This window comes from Perna viridis, chromosome 4, assembly GCF_037379345.1.
Source record: "Perna viridis isolate PV_CMFRI_1.1 ecotype Kerala chromosome 4, ASM3737934v1, whole genome shotgun sequence".
Lineage (NCBI taxonomy): Eukaryota > Metazoa > Mollusca > Bivalvia > Mytilida > Mytilidae > Perna > Perna viridis.
In genome coordinates this window covers 28,679,191-28,696,781 of record NC_142448.1, presented here as the reverse complement: position 1 = coordinate 28,696,781, position 17,591 = coordinate 28,679,191, and the positions used below count along the sequence as shown (strand labels likewise).

General features: G+C 29.8%; 1 protein-coding gene across 15 annotated transcripts in view; it reads right to left on the bottom strand.

Moving 5' to 3' along the window:
- Positions 1–17,591, bottom strand: part of LOC148619624 (coiled-coil domain-containing protein 154-like) — a 45,190-nt gene that overhangs the window by 14,636 nt on the left and 12,963 nt on the right. For 10 of the 15 annotated variants that reach the window (XM_088579751.1, XM_088579746.1, XM_088579742.1 and 7 more), the window contains exons 4-16: positions 17,208–17,400; positions 12,714–12,796; positions 12,105–12,200; positions 11,264–11,489; positions 10,075–10,203; positions 9,251–9,375; positions 8,472–8,598; positions 7,853–7,993; positions 7,478–7,504; positions 5,452–5,469; positions 2,710–2,829; positions 1,028–1,104; positions 298–388 (exon numbers count right to left, since the gene is read on the bottom strand). In XM_088579751.1, coding sequence (XP_088435877.1) covers positions 298–388; positions 1,028–1,104; positions 2,710–2,829; positions 5,452–5,469; positions 7,478–7,504; positions 7,853–7,993; positions 8,472–8,598; positions 9,251–9,375; positions 10,075–10,203; positions 11,264–11,489; positions 12,105–12,200; positions 12,714–12,796; positions 17,208–17,400 — 1,453 coding nt within the window. Of the gene's footprint in view, positions 1–297; positions 389–1,027; positions 1,105–2,709; positions 2,830–5,451; positions 5,470–5,747; positions 5,769–7,477; positions 7,505–7,852; positions 7,994–8,471; positions 8,599–9,250; positions 9,376–10,074; positions 10,204–11,263; positions 11,490–12,104; positions 12,201–12,713; positions 12,797–17,207; positions 17,401–17,591 lie in introns of all 15 variants that reach the window. The other 5 variants (XM_088579743.1, XM_088579757.1, XM_088579749.1 and 2 more) reach the window with 2 other exon arrangements.

Sequence of the window (17,591 nt, the reverse complement as noted above, 5' to 3'; positions counted from 1 at the left end):
CAGTTCAAGAAATTTGGAATTTCCATAAACATTCTGATCTATTTCCAGGTCACATCCAGTGATCTATGTTTTTATAAATAGAAATTTTAAAGAAAACGATCTACCTTAAATAGAAGTCTGGTTAAAATGTAAACCATTCAAATATATTTATTCAACACCAGAAGGCTTTATCTGAATAAAGTTATTTTGCAACATAAAACCTTATATCGAATGGGGGAAGACTTATTCTTCTTAAATTCAAGTTTTAAACTTCTTTAAATCTTTATTCAAAGGATATCTAATTCAAAATTGACTTACATTTTCTAAGTCATGAATAGTTGCAGGCTGTGGATCTCTCCTAGCTTTCAGTGACTGAATTTCTTGTTTCAAGCCATCAACTTCTCTGTTTCTGTAAAAAGAAATTGGGTAATAGTATTCATTCAAGTAATCACCAAACTTCACCACCTTAAATCATTGTAAAGTTACTATTTTCCATATTTAGAAACAATCATTAAAATACATCACGACATTCTTTTCATTCACATTTATGATATATTAAAATAGAAAAACAATTAACATGGTTAAATTTGGGAATTGTTTCTATAGCTTGTATCACTGAGAAGTTGGATAATTTTGACAGAACAAATAGATCATACATTTATAAAACTAAATTATCTAGCAATTTAAATTTACATGTATTTTCCCTCCATGATTTACTTTTCACAATCAGGTGTGATTTCATTCGTATTAAGAAAAGGCTAATTGGTGAGAGAAACCTCAATTTCAATCAATCCAACTGAGAAAACAAATGTTAAACCCTTCTAGAATTTAATGAAGGGCTAATTGACAGTAACTCTTATTCAAGAATTACTACCTTCTGTATAAGAATTTAGCAGAAAAAAGATACCTTAAATGGCTACCTGATATAAGAATAAATTAATCTTTTTTGTGACGAGAATTTTGTTGTACTACTAACACAGCATTTTTAAAGCTTTAAATCGTATATGTTAAGTATAACTATTGTGCCCCAGTAAGTTTTATGATTTACCTGGCATCAGATTCTGCTGTCATTCTAGATTCTACTTCACTCTTCAATAATGTCTGTTTCTCCTGTACTGCATATATCTGTTAATTACAAGATTTTTTTTGTAATATATATAATATGTAACTAAAAAGTAAATGAAGTAATCTTTTATGCCTAACTTATTTAAACATACACATGACATAACTTATTCTAGTTTTATGTACTAAAAGATTACTAGTATATTGGAAATACCGGTACAGTAAAACCTGTTGTTTTTCACAACTTTTTTGCAATCTACCAAGAATACAGTACAACTTGACAAACCTAACACCTTTTTTTAGGTTCCACTATATAGATAGGTCACTGCAGATAACTTTATGACAATTTGTGGAAATAAAGCTATATTGAGACACTCAAACAAAAAAATCCAGCATTTTTTCCTGTAGAAAGTATATATTTTTCAAAATCTTACATTATGGAGATCCATGAAATAAAGATAGATATTATTTCCTATTTTGTTATGAAAATCTGTAGCCATGGTAATATAATAAAATTATACATCAGTTTTCATAACAAATTTTGGGTGCCTTCCCAAAATTAATTGTCAAAAAACAGGTTTTCTAAAATATCAGGCACTTAAAAACTGCCAGAAAAAGTAAGTTGGCATGGTATTATTGTAAAAAAGCAAATAAAAAGTGTACCTTTTTCTGCTCATTTGTTCATGATTTTAATTCTTAAAGTTTGTGCGAAATTTTGCATTTTTGAAAAGCAGCCAGTTGGTGCAGGGAAGAGAACCCAATCCAATGAGGACCTGAATCTTTCCGGATAGCTTAAAGCATGCATTTTACTCCTCTTTACCTTCACAAGTATTGCATCTCTGTATGTATGATTGCTCTACTACCCACAATCAATATTTCCATCAAGTTTCAACTTTCATTTTTAAATTTTACAAAATCAGACTGGGTCAGTTTTGTGTACGAAACAGTGCACCTAAATCCCATTTGTACAGTGCAACCTTAGGTACCAAAATTAAAGTAAAACTCATCTAATCTCACATCTGAGTTTTTGAAAATCTTACACCCCAGAGAGTGTGGAACGCAGAAATTGCAGTCATCCAAGAGAAAGCATAAAAGAACATTGAAATCCTACAGAAAGCACCTTGGGTTCCCTTTGTATTGCATTCTGGAGTTGTTAAATTCAGAGAAATCTGTTTTATGATAAGCATGCAGATGTAAAGCAAACTACTTGTTACTGTATTCCTTTGTCTTTATTGTTACATCACAACTTTGCATGATTTATCTCAACTGTAGGCGAGATTACATCATCTATCTCAACTGCAGGTGAGAAAAGGATATCTCATTTTGCTTAAACTAGGAATTTATTGTCATGTCACAACTTTACATGATCTATCTCAACTGTAGAAAAGATAAGGATATCTCATTTTGCTATAACTAGGAATTTATTGTCACATCACAACTTTACATGATCTATCTAAACTGTAGGCGAGATAAGGATATCTTATATTGCTATAACTAGGTTATCATGTCTCAAAAGGGAGAATTAATCCTCCCATACTTGGTGTGCTTTCTTGGTTCAGAAACTGTATCTTATTCAAGAATTACACCCAGGGGGTGTCAATGCCCCAATTTCGTTTTAGGGAGACAGAGATAGTGAATTTTGATATAAACAATAAAACATATATCTACCTCATCAGGTAATTTTGTCACATTAGATTGGAGTTCTCTTATTGTTGTCTGTGTTGTGTCTTGCCATATGGTTATAGCATCTACTTTTTCTCTGAGATTCTCACCCATAACACGAGAGGCCTAAAAAAGATAACAAGAAAAAAGTCATCTATAGTACACATATACAAAATATCAACTTGGATGTACTTTCATATAATTTAAGTGTTTTGTCTAAAGTTGTTAGTTAAATGAATTCTTTAAATTTTTTCTCAAAACAAGACATTAATTTGATGTTTAAAGCATATCTAATGTCTTACTGACATGACAGGAAAGAAAAATACTTAGAAATAATCAAAAGAGAAACAACTTTATATTTCCTTGTTTTTATAAATTGACGCAGAAAGCAATTGTGAAATTTAAAAAAAGAAATTACAATCATAGACACAGTGTAAAGACACAGTCTAATTACTTTTTGTAAACCATATGAAATTGAAATTAAATTTCAATCCACAGATATAAATATTAATTATGTTATGCATTCTATGGGCTTCTTCTAAACTTAGTTCCTAAAATATCTAATGGTCAATATCATAAAAATGAATAATTGTGCTTAAGTGAACATATGTTGAAATACAATACAATAAAATAAAATTATATGTGCATTGATGTGAAAAAAAATATAAAGCTCATATGTAATGTTAATGGCATTTCACATCTTCCCCTTATAAAAAAAAATAAGCAATAAAATTGTACCAAAAAAGACTATGCAGGATTTATATATTTTTTAGATATCAATGAAATGGCGTAACACATTTAGAAGCTTTTTTTTTCAAATCACATATATTCTAATGAATAAAAATAAATAAATGAAATTGTTAAAAAAGGACTGTATACAATATATCTATACTTTCTATAATCTCTTATCTATTTATATAGATTTCAAAGAAATTGAATACTGTTTATTCAGAAATTTTATTATGGTTTCCCAGAACTGAAAAGATTGTTCCTTTTTTATATAAAATCACAATGTACTACTGGCATTTTAGAATTTTTTGCGATGAAGAAAGGGCTCAGTTGATATAAAGTTTTGCTCCATAATGAAAAAAAACTTATTCAAACACATTTCACTTTTGCCATAATTAAAGCAAGCAATAATTTCTGAATTAACAGCAACAAAAACAATTCCTACAAAATGAAGATGTGAATCTACAATAATAAAAAAAAATACAAGGAGTTACATTGAATAGCTGAAACTGACAATCTAGAAATCATAGAAAATGTTTACCTCTGTATCACCCTTAATAGAGAAATAGTGATAGAATTAGAACTGTTGACTGAAAGGGGAGATGATGAGAGAAAAAAATAAAAGAATAAAATAAATGCATAACCAAAGTTTTCAAAATGCATCAATCAGTGTATTGGCATAATGAAACCTTTTATCATGTCAAATGCTTTGTGATAGATCATACCTTATTTTTATCATTCTAATTATTTTGATATTTGTTATTTTTCTAAGAGATGATGATAGTTGAAAATAATTTAGAATTTCAAATTACAAAAAAAAACAAGGATAACCAAAATCGAATTCAATAAACCAGAGCCCTAATGTTTGTCATTTTTAACAAGATTTCCTTTACATTATTAGTGAGGTTTACTTATTTTTTAAATAATTAAAAAAAAAGAATAAGTGTATCTCTTAAAAAATTGTAAAATGAATACCAATACATATTTGATATTTATTGAAAATAATGGGTTGCCAAACTTCCTTCCTTATTATTGAAAAAAGCTTATCAAATTTTCATAACATTTCCATAAAACATTTCCCTCAAATTACGTCTTCTTGGAACAAATGTTGTAATTTTGCAAAATAGTTTTTTTGTCAAAATTTCTTTTTAAAATAATTTTAAGATTTAATATCATATCAAACACAAAAATTAATAAATATTTCTACATGTCAGACTTTGTTGATGACCAAATAAAAGGTATGATATACCTGAAAAAAAAAAAAAAACAAACAAACAAACACAAAAAGAAAATGTAAAATTATCCAACATTTTAACCTGTCTGTCTTGCATCAAACAATTAATCTCTGGTAGGATTGGATTGCATACAATACTGACACTGATTCGAAAAGATCAACATATCATAACAAGGATGTACATGCATGACATGTATAAATGACCACTCATTTTACAATCATAGTCATAATCGAATACTCTTTCATTTTTACTCATTACTCTCTGTTTGACCAATGTTCCCTAATGCCCAATTTATTCCAACGAAGAGACCATGAGTCACAAAACTAAAATCTCACTACAGAAAATTAAGAATATTTAATACAGAGTTCCCATTCAGCACAGTCTGCAAGTTTGAAATAATTTCACATTAATGGTTTATGCATGTTAAATGTAATGATAAATTCTGCTTAAAGGAATCATAGACTGAAATATGGAAAGCTGGAGACTCCTATCACTGTATATCCTCCACATTGCAAGTGGGGATTTAAAAACATGCATTAGTGTAAACCCTCCAATAAGAAATGAGTGCACCCCATCACAAGCAGGATTAAGTGTAAACCAACAAAGCCCTAAGAATAATAACTGAACAATCTAACACTACAAGTCATTACTCTAGTTTCTACTTCATATGTGGTACTATAACCATGTGTATAAACAACAAAAGTCCATATCAGACACTTCAATAAATATAATGATATCTAACAAAAATAAATAAATTGCAATTCAAACTGTGTTTCCTTAATACCTCCACCAATTCCTCTGTCTGATGAGTGCAAAAAAACAGTTCGAAATCTATAACATTTACTCAATAATTCAATAATTGAACTGAAATTGGCTTATTTTTCAGTTTTCTTCACAGATGTTAATTTTAGAATGAGAATAGTTATTGACTAGTGGCAAAAAAAGTTTTGTAAGTCATTTTTATTTTAGTTTTTGTGTAAGTGTAACCTTGACCTTTGTGTTCAACGACCCTGACCTTTATATCCAACATCATAAAATTAACTAACTCTTACTATATACTATTTCAATTGTCTTGTATACCTCTGATTCATCATTTTTCTTCTGAAGTATGTTATAAATATGAATATCATACCTCTATATGAAGTAAACAATACAAATGATTTACATGTCTACATGTATATGTAACTGGTTACTTAGCAACTAACTATTCTATCTTCTGAAAATATTGTGTGCTGTTTTGACTTTAATGATAGTAAATAATGTAAAATTTATCTGCAATACTTGTATTGATCTAAAAATCAGCAGAAAAATACAAAAAATAATAATAATAATAATAAAATAAGAAAACATAAAAAAAAAAAATAAAATAAAATAGATTCAAAAATAAAATTGACTACTTTGTTCTAATCTTTACTACAAATGCAGACTTTTTAACAGTGTTTGTTTTTGCAAAATAAAAAAAATTATGTTTTCCTGGGGGTTCATATTATTGAAAAGACTGTGCCAGATAAGATTTTCCAAAGCCTTATTGTAGGTTTAAATTAAGCATTATAAGTTATCTAAATACAAATGGCAGAAGAACTTAACACAGAACCAAGGGTAATCAATAAAACTAAGATTGGCTTCCAATACAATAAAATGACCTGGAACATGGACAATAACACAACTTTATTACACTTAATACTTAAAGGAAGAATATAAAATAGAAAATATAGTAACCTACTTCAAATACAATAAATATTTCAAACATTAACAAGAGGCTCCCAGGAGCCTGAATCGCTCACCTTGTTGAATTTTGCCTTTCAAAGGCAATAAATTAAACAAGAAGTTGTCCAACAATTTTGACTCAAGAAGTCTTTGGTAGGACTTATCAATAGATCTTTTCAACAATTGAAAGTTCTTTTAATCTATCATAATTTTCAAGATATTGACTGAAAACTATTAAAAAAAAGTCATTTTTCCCCTTTCAACTCTTACAAGGAGTCTGAAGACTTTTGTAGTCTTAATAATATGGATCATTTTAACTATTGAAAGAATTTGGATAAATCTAACGGTTTAGGAGATATATGTGAAAACTACTGTCTGATCCCAATGTTCTATTTTTAGTAATGGCGACCATGTTTTTCGATGAATCAAAAATCCCCACAAACAGTTCTATGCAGGATACCCCAAGGAATAGTTATACCAAGTTTGGTTCTAATTAGTCAAGTAGTTTCAGAGGAGAAGAGTTTTGTATAATTGTTAACGACAATGACGGACAATGACGACGGATGCCAAGTGATGGCAATAGCTCATATGGCCTTTGGCCAGATGAGCTAAAAATCAAAATTTATTGATACATGAAACTCTCTAAAATTTCCTGATTATTCCTAAGTTGGTACAACATAAAGTTGCATGCATTGTTACTATAGACCATATTACAGGTAGACAGACAAGGTGATTCCAATACATATCACCAACATGTAGAAAGTGGGTATAACACTGACTAGAAACCAAAATATTTGGAAAACCTGGTGACAATTCATAAAAAAATGGCAGAATCTTTTAAAAAAAATTAACAACAAGTACATGTTGTTAATTTGGTATAAATGTCTTGTAATAAGACTTACATGTGTTTACAAATTCAGTTGAAAAAATTTGTTCACGCATTCAAATGACTTTGTCAACTACAGAGAATAAAACCATCAAACTAGAAAACTGCAAAGAGCAGTAAAAAAAGCCATAATCTTAAGATCAAAACATAACAAAAAAATCCTAACAAGAAATCATATTTATGTCTATTTTCCACTGCAAACTGTCTACACTTTTACCTCCAGGTTTTTAGACTTAGCTACTATCTATAGATATTAGTATATAGATGGAATTTACAGTATTAGTTACACTGTATAGTATTGAATGAAGAAAGACACACAATATAATGTTATTACTTTTTTAAATTATAATATACTCTATTTCCATAGTTAAATAGATGAGATTTAATGCATCAAGATTTTCAAATGGGTATGAAAAGGAAAAATGGAAAAAAAAGAAATGAATCAGCATTGCAATTTGTACAATGTTTATTTTAGTCTAGTAGACATAAGTTTATTGACCTCATGACATTTTGAGCATTCTTTATACTTTTGGCTTCAATGAGGTAAAAAGTGTTTGACCAATGAATAATGAAATAGTAAAATAAAACATACTGTTGCAACTCTGGACTCGAGTTTGTCTTCATTTTCATTCATTCTGGCCTTCAGCATAGTGATCCTGGCATCCAAATCTGTCATCCCTCTGGTTGTACTGTCTTTTGATTCAGCTATTGCTTGTCTCATTTCTCGACGTAGCTACAAAAAAAAATTGAAATGTTACATAGATATACAATATATAACATTAAACCCAATGAGGAAAACAAAATTTTAACTATTTTTATCATGCGAATACATGTAACTCATAATGTGACAAAAATGTTCCCCACCAAAATCAAAGTTTAGTTTTCATCCCTGCCAGGCTGCTAAAATTTTATAAATGAAACTAAAAAGTTGTATAACGTTATACAAAATTTTATAAAAATATCATATCAAGGGATCTGATAGCAAGTTGCAGAGAACAGTATGACCACATTTTTCCAGGACAAATAGAAAAATACATACAAAACCACAAAGGTAGAACATTGTACCCTGTTTTCTCATCAGAACATCAGAAAGAAGGTTTAAAAACACCACACACCATTCTACCAATTATTAGCTCAAACAAGCACAACAAATCATTTAATGACGACAGTATCTCCCCTTAATTTTTCATGATATGAATAGAGTTAGTAACCTTGTCATTATGAGTATGGAATGTCTGTGTAACACCACCAATTGCCTGCTGTAATGTTGAGGTAGCTATCTGTAGTTTCTCATTCATCTGTCCTAACCCTTCACTGATGTTCTTTGTGTTAGTTTTTCTGAGAAAAAAAAATGGAAAAAAAGTTGAAAGGATGAATATAAAAATTTTGTGGGAAGTTTCATACTAACAATTAGAAAAAAAACTATTTTTAATTTAATTAGGATTTAACCACAAAATCCTAAGATTCATACTGTAATATCATAATGAGAATTGAAATGGTGAATATGTCAAAGAGACACCAACCCCACTGGGATGAAAATTGTCAGCTCAAGGCTATCTGCTTTGAGAATGACTAATAAATTAGATATTTACTACATATTTTCTCCATATTTACCAGGCACGACCTTCATCTGCATACATGATTGTCTTGTAATAGTAGAAACTGCTTATTCTTCCAGAGCACCTGAGTACATCTAGTTGTTTGTTGGGAATTAAGCTGCTGGTCTCTGTGTGTATTCTATTCTATTCATTTTTTCTTTATTGTTGTTTGACATCGTCAAATTAATTGTTTTTAAACATTTTTTGCCCATGAATTTACTCTTTTTAATATCCCCCATTTTCATTTGCAATTCAGTATTTTCAATTTACTTCTTATATTGTTATAAAAATATCTTTTAAGCTTCAGAGAATCTGTTAATAACAACTATACAACCAACCTTTCATAAATCACATAACTCAATATAACAAGTTATAAGAAATGTTTACTATACCTTTGTGTTATCTCAGCACTAATTAATTTTTCAAATTGTCTTTTATCCTCAATAGCCTGCTTTTCAAGCAAAGATATTGACTCGTCAAGTTTTGTTATGGTTTCCTTTGTCTTTACCCGTTCAGCCTAAAATATAAACAAATCATGGAATTAAAGTCTATGCATATTAAAACAATATTAATCAATTAAATATTCTATAAAAAAAAAAGTCTTTAACAGACAGCTTCTTATTTTGACAAAGTCCAAAACGCAACTGTACTGAAACTGAAAGATAGATTTTACATAAAATTTTCAAGCAGTCAGAACTTTTCTAATGTGAGCGTAAAAAAATTTGAATATATATGATTCATTCTTTATGATCGATCCTTACTCCAGAAAAACTGTGAGCAAAGCTCACTTGGTGATGCCCCCACTCCCTTTCTCCATAAAACAAAAGCAATTTAAGGCATTCAGATGGGAAAAAAAATAAAATAAAAGGTGCACAATGGCATTATGTGATAAAGAACTTATAAAGTTTTGTCCAATTCCATTTAGTGGTTTCAGAGGAGTTGAAGATAAGATCTGGGTGCAGACAAAAAGACAACAGATGTACACCATGATTACTATATACGTCCTGCTTTTCAAGGATCTTACAGACCTAGGAATTTAAGCCAATACAAGAATGGTCAAAGGGCTCTTTATAGCACAAACCTTAACTAGCAAAGAATTAAAGCTACATTTAATTTGGAAATTACCACGAGTTCACAACAACTTTAAAAATGTCTTTGTCCTAAATCATGAACACCATGTTAGGACAGAACCTGTTGAACAACATTCCCTTATTACCTTTATTGAATCTTTAAGTTCAAGATTAAGTTCATCATGTGCATGTTTTATAGCCTGCCATTTCCTGTCAGTTTCCTCACGTGTTGCCCTTTCATATTCTCGTCGCTGTAACTGTTCCTGTTGAATCAGCTACAAATACAAGGTAATTACAGGTAATAAAAATTATACTGATATCCACAAATAATAAAAATTATACCGATATCTACAAATAATAAAAATTATACTGATATCCACAAATAATAAAAATTATACCGATATCTACAAATAAAAAAAATTATAGTTATCCATCAATAATCATATCTAACTTGGGTTTGCTTAAGAAATAATTCGTGGAGCTGGTAGATTTGTACTCCTTTTAACATGGGTATGGCATTTATATTTGATTATTTAAATGAGAATATAAATGCCAAACCCATGTTAAAATGAGTACAAATCTACCCCTGGAAGGAATTATTTCTTTTCTAATATGACAAATATGGTAATTTCTGTGACAAAAATTTCCCTAGGTGTAACCAAAATAACGGCTGTTCCGTTTAACCTCCCCCGTATGGAAGTTGGATTAAAGTTGTATATTTATGTCATTGTATGTGTTAAATGTGTGTATTTATGTCATTGATTTCAATTAGATAACCTCTAAGCCTGTTAAATCATCGTGTAAACGTTTTTAAATGAGTGTTTTGTCTTGAAGCGACAGCGAAAGAAAAGAGACAGTGCGCAGGTGCTAAAGGTGGGGTTGTACCGACATATACTGATTGACGATATGAAGATGTCATATTAGAATGTTTGTTAAGATCTGATATCTCTCATTAATTGACACCTACAGCAAATAGGTGGCTGGTTCATGATTTAAACTATTCCTGTTTGCAGGCCATTTTCTTTATGAAAAACCATAAAGGAAGGTCAATTTCTTTTTATCCTTTTATCAATACCCAAAAAAGTGATGTGTGTGCTTTTAACTATATTCACAAAAAATAAATCATGAGAGAGGTGTCTTTATCGTATTGATTTGGGGATAAAAACTGGTAAAAGGCACACTTAAAAGTGAAAAGGATGGGTTGGGGTTGAAGGTTGAAAACCATGGTATTATTTTAGTTGGCATAAATTACCATGTATTCATTTGTATGGGATAAAATTTAGATAAGGATTAGGGTACATCATTTAAGACTTGCAAATGATTAACCAAACATACTCTTTCTAGATTTAAATATCTATCCTGCATCTCTTCTCTCATTTTGATTTCTTTTGATAAAAGTTTTTTGTTGACATCTTCCACAGTATCAGCCACTTTTGTCGTCAATGTCATTCTCTCTGCAGCATTAACATGTTCTTTCTCTCGTAACAACATGTCAACTGTATGCATTGTTTCCTCTCTCTTCCTGTTGGAGTTGTTCAACTGGTTTTGCAATTCATGTAACCTAGATAAAGAAAGTACACAAATAATGACAGTAGTTTTCTAATGTAGACAATAAAATTAGCATACTCAAGTCCGTATTGAAAGCTATACTGTGCCCTTTTTTGTAGTATGGTATGTAACATGTTTGAGGTTCACTAAATCATGCCTCTGTTAATTTATGTAATCAAATCTTCATTACTGCAGAATCATAAATCATTTAAAAGAATAGACTGTAGAAAATTAACTTTTGGGCCTGCATAAGTGTTTTGAAAAGATATCATATAGAGACCATTCTGTATAATATTTACAGATACATAATAAGACAATATAAGGGCAATTTCACACCGGTGAAGCAATTTAATCCATATTCTATAACTATGTTTTTTTTCCATTCAATTTTAGTCAGAAATAGAAAGAGCATCTTAGGTGAATGTAGAACAGCTGAACATACTTACTATACGACTGAGTTTTTGATTTGCTTGGCTTATTCTTTGTCAAAGATTTTTTAATAAAAAAATCATGTAATTTGCCTGTTTTTTTTCATTTTTTTTGGCAATTTGCTGACAAATATATCTTTGATATATCAAAGTATGGTGTGGTTACAATCATGACTTTCTAACCTTTTTTCTAAACTCACCTTTGTGTTAATGTACTTTCCAAGTTCCTTCTTTCAGTAATTTCGGTATCATGTTTAGATCGAAGATCAACTAGAACTTCTCGTAACTCAGATAATCTGTAGCAATAACAACATTATTATATTTACAGTATAGATATAAGTAATGGTATACAAGCTTAAGACCCTGTAAGCAAGATCCCATGTACTTCAGCATGATGCAGTCCCAGCAGTACAGATACATACAAAGCAAACTTATCAAAGGTTCTGTACCAAAGTAAAAACATTTTGACCAAACCTAAACTGTAATACAAATATAATACATATCTGGCATATTCACAGAACTAATAGCAGTTAAAATGAAGCTGGCTTAACTTATGCTACTATACAAATGTTTGGGATTGTGCCGAATCACAGTTTTTTTCAAGTTATGAAGTAAAAACACCTGTGCAAGTACCGATACCTGGTCTCTACCTGTACAAGTACTGGTACTTTGGCATCATTTCACAAAGCTAACATAAGACTTATGTGCATGTAAGTCCCATTAGTTTGTTAAGGATTTATGTGTACAAAAGTCTTACCAGTGCTTTGGGAAATAATGCCCAGGTGTCTACCTGTACAATATAAACTTACCTGGTTTCTACCTGTCCGCGTAGCTGTGAGGTATGATGTTCTGTTTGACTCTGTATTGTGGATTGTTTTCGTAATGTATCAAGCTGCAAAAATTTAAGCATAATTTTCATAACACCTGAAGACAGAAATAAAAAATCTCTGCAGGAGACACTGCTCTCCCAGATTTCGGAAAGTGCCAAAAAAAAAAAAAGAAGAAAATTTTGTAAATTAATAAATGTATACAAACTAAATGTAGCTTATTAGCAATAGATTTCATAAAACTCAATTAGTATTTATTCACATTCCTATTGGTAGGCATAGTGGTAGTCATTTAAGTTAATTATAGACCTTTTTATATGTTGAGCATGAATTATTATAATGAGGTAGTTCCAAATACCAAGATATGAAAGCCTCTCACATGCGATCCAGAACCTCAGAAAAATCATTTAAATGTGCATAAGTGGATTTATGATTAATACATGATCCCTTTTAGTCACATTCACACACATATCTAATCAACATTTAATTCTTCCATTATAAGCCGGTAATTAAAAATGCACATGACTTTTTAACCACCTGTTGGTGATTACATTTCAGCAAGAGTTTTCCCGCCATTTTACATTTCCACAGGTTTCATGGGAGAAACAGATTCTCCTCCAATGCTCTGGGGAATTACAAGAAATTAACTATCTCAAGTGGAGAGATTTTGTTATCCCCATGAGACGGAAGGAGAATCTGTACGTAAATAGTTTGCTACTGGTCATGTTTAAGAACCAAAATGGCAAAGCCTGTTCAAGAAATTTTGTCAATTATTTTTTTCCTTTGAGAGATTAATGGATTGAAAAAATACATGACGTTTATGGTATAAAATGAAGACTTGATTCTCCCTATGAAATCACTAATTTCAAGGACACACTTCCTAACATACAAAGTTACAATTGTTCATTTGTTTTAGTTGTTTTGGGGAAAAAAGTGGGTATGGTTTCATTACTATGTTGTTCAACTAAAATATAACTTGCCAAAAAGACCCCATTCACCAGAGTACATCCTTTAACCAAGGGGGTTATGCAACCTATCCCAGTACAATTTTTTTTAATGTTCAAATCTTCTGAAATGCATCTGTATATCCTCTGTGTACGTGAAAGAGATTTAAACTCAAGGAGCACAATATACAATCAATAACAATTGTTGTATAAAACTTAAATCAATCATCCAATGTTTTGAAGTCAATTTACCACCAAGTGCAAACAAATGAAGATAAAACCTGTGTTGTAATACTTACTCTCTTCAGGGTAGACAGAATGAAATAAATGTTTCATAAGATGTTATGGCGTTCATGACAGATAAATTCACTTCTAAAAAGCACATTTAATGATAAAAAAAAAGGCATGGTTTGATCACCAGAGACAAAATCAAATGATTTAAATTGACATAAAGACTGTTAAGTTTTAAGCTGAAAGTTTTCTCATGTATTTACCGTGGAAAAAAAAACACTAAGAAGACATTGTACCAAAGCTATTAAGAACTTAGGTAATTTTAAGAATAGACATACATGTAATCATCATTTAGCTGAAGTCTGGTCATAATTCCTGGAACCTAAACCTTGATTTTTATAAATGATAGAGACCATAGAGAATCCAAATATTGAAAAATTAATAAAACAAATCTTCAAATGGGAATTGCAAAATGACATGCAAAAATATAAAATATCATTCTACCAATTAATAGCTCCAACAAGCATAACAAATCATTTAATGATGACAGTATCCCCCCTTAATTTATCATGATATGAATAGACTTTTTGTAGTGAATGATGCTGTCACTTCTAGCTTATTTAAAGATTGTGTAAAATATCAAGCAGTTAAAAAAATCCTACTTGTTAAAATCCATCAAAATTTAAAAAAAAAAGTTTAAAAAAATAGAAAAAGTAGATCAAATGGTCAGAAACACGAGAAAATGGTCCATTAATAAGAATCAAATTTGACATTTATTTTATGGATATTAACATAAGAATTAAGTTTAAAAAGATTTAATGATTCTCAAAAAAATATTCTACAGAAGCCAAAAGTGTAAAGGTCAAACAGACGTCAGACAAACAAATTGACACAAGGAACACTAGATAGCTCTTACAATTTAACCTGTAATATAAACATGTTAATGAAACTGAAATATTTGCCAATTCCCATGAATTTTTAATGATATCAATATTTACTTTTCGAATTTCTCTGGGAGTAAACAAGGAGTAAAATACATTTAACTCCTTGGAATAAGTAAGTTTTAATACTACAGACACTAATTTACATTAATAGAAAACTAATGAAAATAAATAGCAAGTCTGGAATTCATATCCTCAAATACACTGAAATTAGGGGTTAAATAATTGGAAAGGATTATCTACTGCATACAGAAAGGAAGGGGTCAAAGAGGAATTCATATCCTCAAATACAATGAAATTAGGGGTTAAATAATTGGAAAGGAGTTACCTACTGCATATAGAAAGGAAGTGGGTCAAAGAAGAATAAAAAAAAATCTAAAAATTGAAAGAATTATGAGTATTTTGTTCCACACAAGCACGGAGTTAAATACCTTAGTACAATGTATATAAATATCAAAATTATCTTTATGAAAGGTGTATGCATTTTATATACAAAATTTCTGGAATGGTATTAAAAATAACCTTTATAATGGAGTAAACAAAAAAAAAAGAAGTAGAAAAAAAGGAGAATTCATCTACTCTAAGTTTAAAGTTACCTCTTCAGCCTGCATGCAACACCAAAAAGGTCAACATCAGAAAAAAACACACTTATTATACAGTTACTATTCAAGATGAAAAAGGAAAGATCTGACTTCAAAGGCACACAGAAAGACATCACACACAAAGTAATGGTTACACCAAGAAAATGCCTATGTAATTCATTTTTAACTTCCCATCCCAACAACAACAACAACACTGTATTTGTAGGAATTAAATACAGATCATTCCCTTTTACAAGAGAAAGTAAACAAAACTTAAAATTCATGTATTTCACTGAATACTTTTTTTATCATATTAATCCATCCTTTCAAATTTCTTACTAACTCCCTCCAGGAAAGATAAATATATATAGTTCATCTAGTACTTTTACAGGGACAAAAGATTCACTAATTTTCATTTCTAAGAATAAAGTTCCTGGTAAAAATAGGAAAAATCTGTGAAGTATTGAAAATAACCAATATCATTAACTTGACATTAATAAAAAAAAAAAAAAAAAATATCTTCAAAGTCTAAAACTTGATCAGGATGGCATGAAATATACTAATGGAAAAAAGAAACTGTACATTCCTGTTTTAATTTAATAGTAGGAAAACTTCAAAAGCACCTAAAAATCTTTAAAATGCAGATATTAATGTAAATTTTTCGACAAACACTGAAAAATACATGAACTCCAGTTTCTAAGACACAAAAAAATACATTTTTAATCTATAAAATGAAAAAAAAATATCAACTTACAGCAAAATTTATAGTGTGAACTCTCCACAAAAGAAGATCAAATGTTTTTGTCAGAAATCATAAGCAAAACCTGATATTGAAGAATGTATTCTATTTTTAATTTTAAAAAAATTTTAAATTAGGACTAAATTTGTGAATTCGTTTTTTCCACTACCTATCTTTTTTAAGCAAAAAACTTTTTTTTTCCCTATTCCCAATCATGGAAATTTGAATTTTATGAAAATGGGAATAAAACATAAGTCTGTTAAAATATTGAAAGAAAATCTTTCAGTCTAAAATATTAAATTTAAAAAGTGTGCAGTTTCTTTTTTCCATTAGTATAGTACTGCTTCAGTGAGTGATTCAATACAACAATACTTTTCAACACATATTTTACAATCAAAAACAGTAAATATTTCAATATATGATTTATTACAATTTTCATGAGTAAAAACAAATTATCCTTCAGCAAAGTCAGGATTTAAATTATATTTCTCTACTCTTGATTGTAAAAGTCAGAGTTTAACATGCTCTCTAAAGCTAACATGTTAAAAATTCAAATTCTATTTTTCCTAGTGGAGAAATGATTTAATCTATTTCTCATGAAGATAATGTCTGGGATTTTCCTACTATTTTGGGGAAGGTTTGTTTGTTTGTTTGTTTGTTTGTTGGGGTTTAACGTCCGAGCAGCAATATTTCAGCTATATTCAGATGAATTTTTTGGGGAAGGGGCTTGAGGTCAATGCAATTCGGAAAAACTTCATGAAAATAGCAAATCAACATACATGAGGGCAAGAATTTTCATACAGTATTTTAAAAATAATTCATTATTAAAATCCTTGATCCATTTATACAGTTTCAGTTAAATTGAAGTTTATGAGGTGACCTCTGGATACTTACTTTGATACAGTAAAATGGAGAGAGGTTTTGTACATCTTTTAAATCTCCATTTCAATCATGTACAATATTGAGATAATGATTCAAGTGACAACTGAGAATTTCATTGTTTGGGAAATCCTGAGAGAAACCACTTTCAGTAATCCTACCTGCAGTCTATTGTCTTCCTCTAATTTCTTGGATCTATTTTTCATTTCAGATGAGACAGAGGAAAAATTTTCAGCATGTTGTTCCACTCTCATTTTTAAGTTTCTAACATCATCAGCCATCTGTAGTGTAATTCTTTCTAATTGTTGTTTGGACTGTATAACCTCATCCAAATCATTCCGAACATCATGCAATCTAATTGTTGATACAGAAATATATAAATGTACAGTGTATGTATTAGGAAATGTCAAAAATGTCATCCTGTGGGTGCAAAAACTCTTTTTTTCTTGTCTTGTCTGAATGTGTAACTTACTAACCAAGGAGAAAAAAAACTTCGTTGTAATGCATGATAAACTTGGTATTTACTTAGGAATGTGATTTAATAC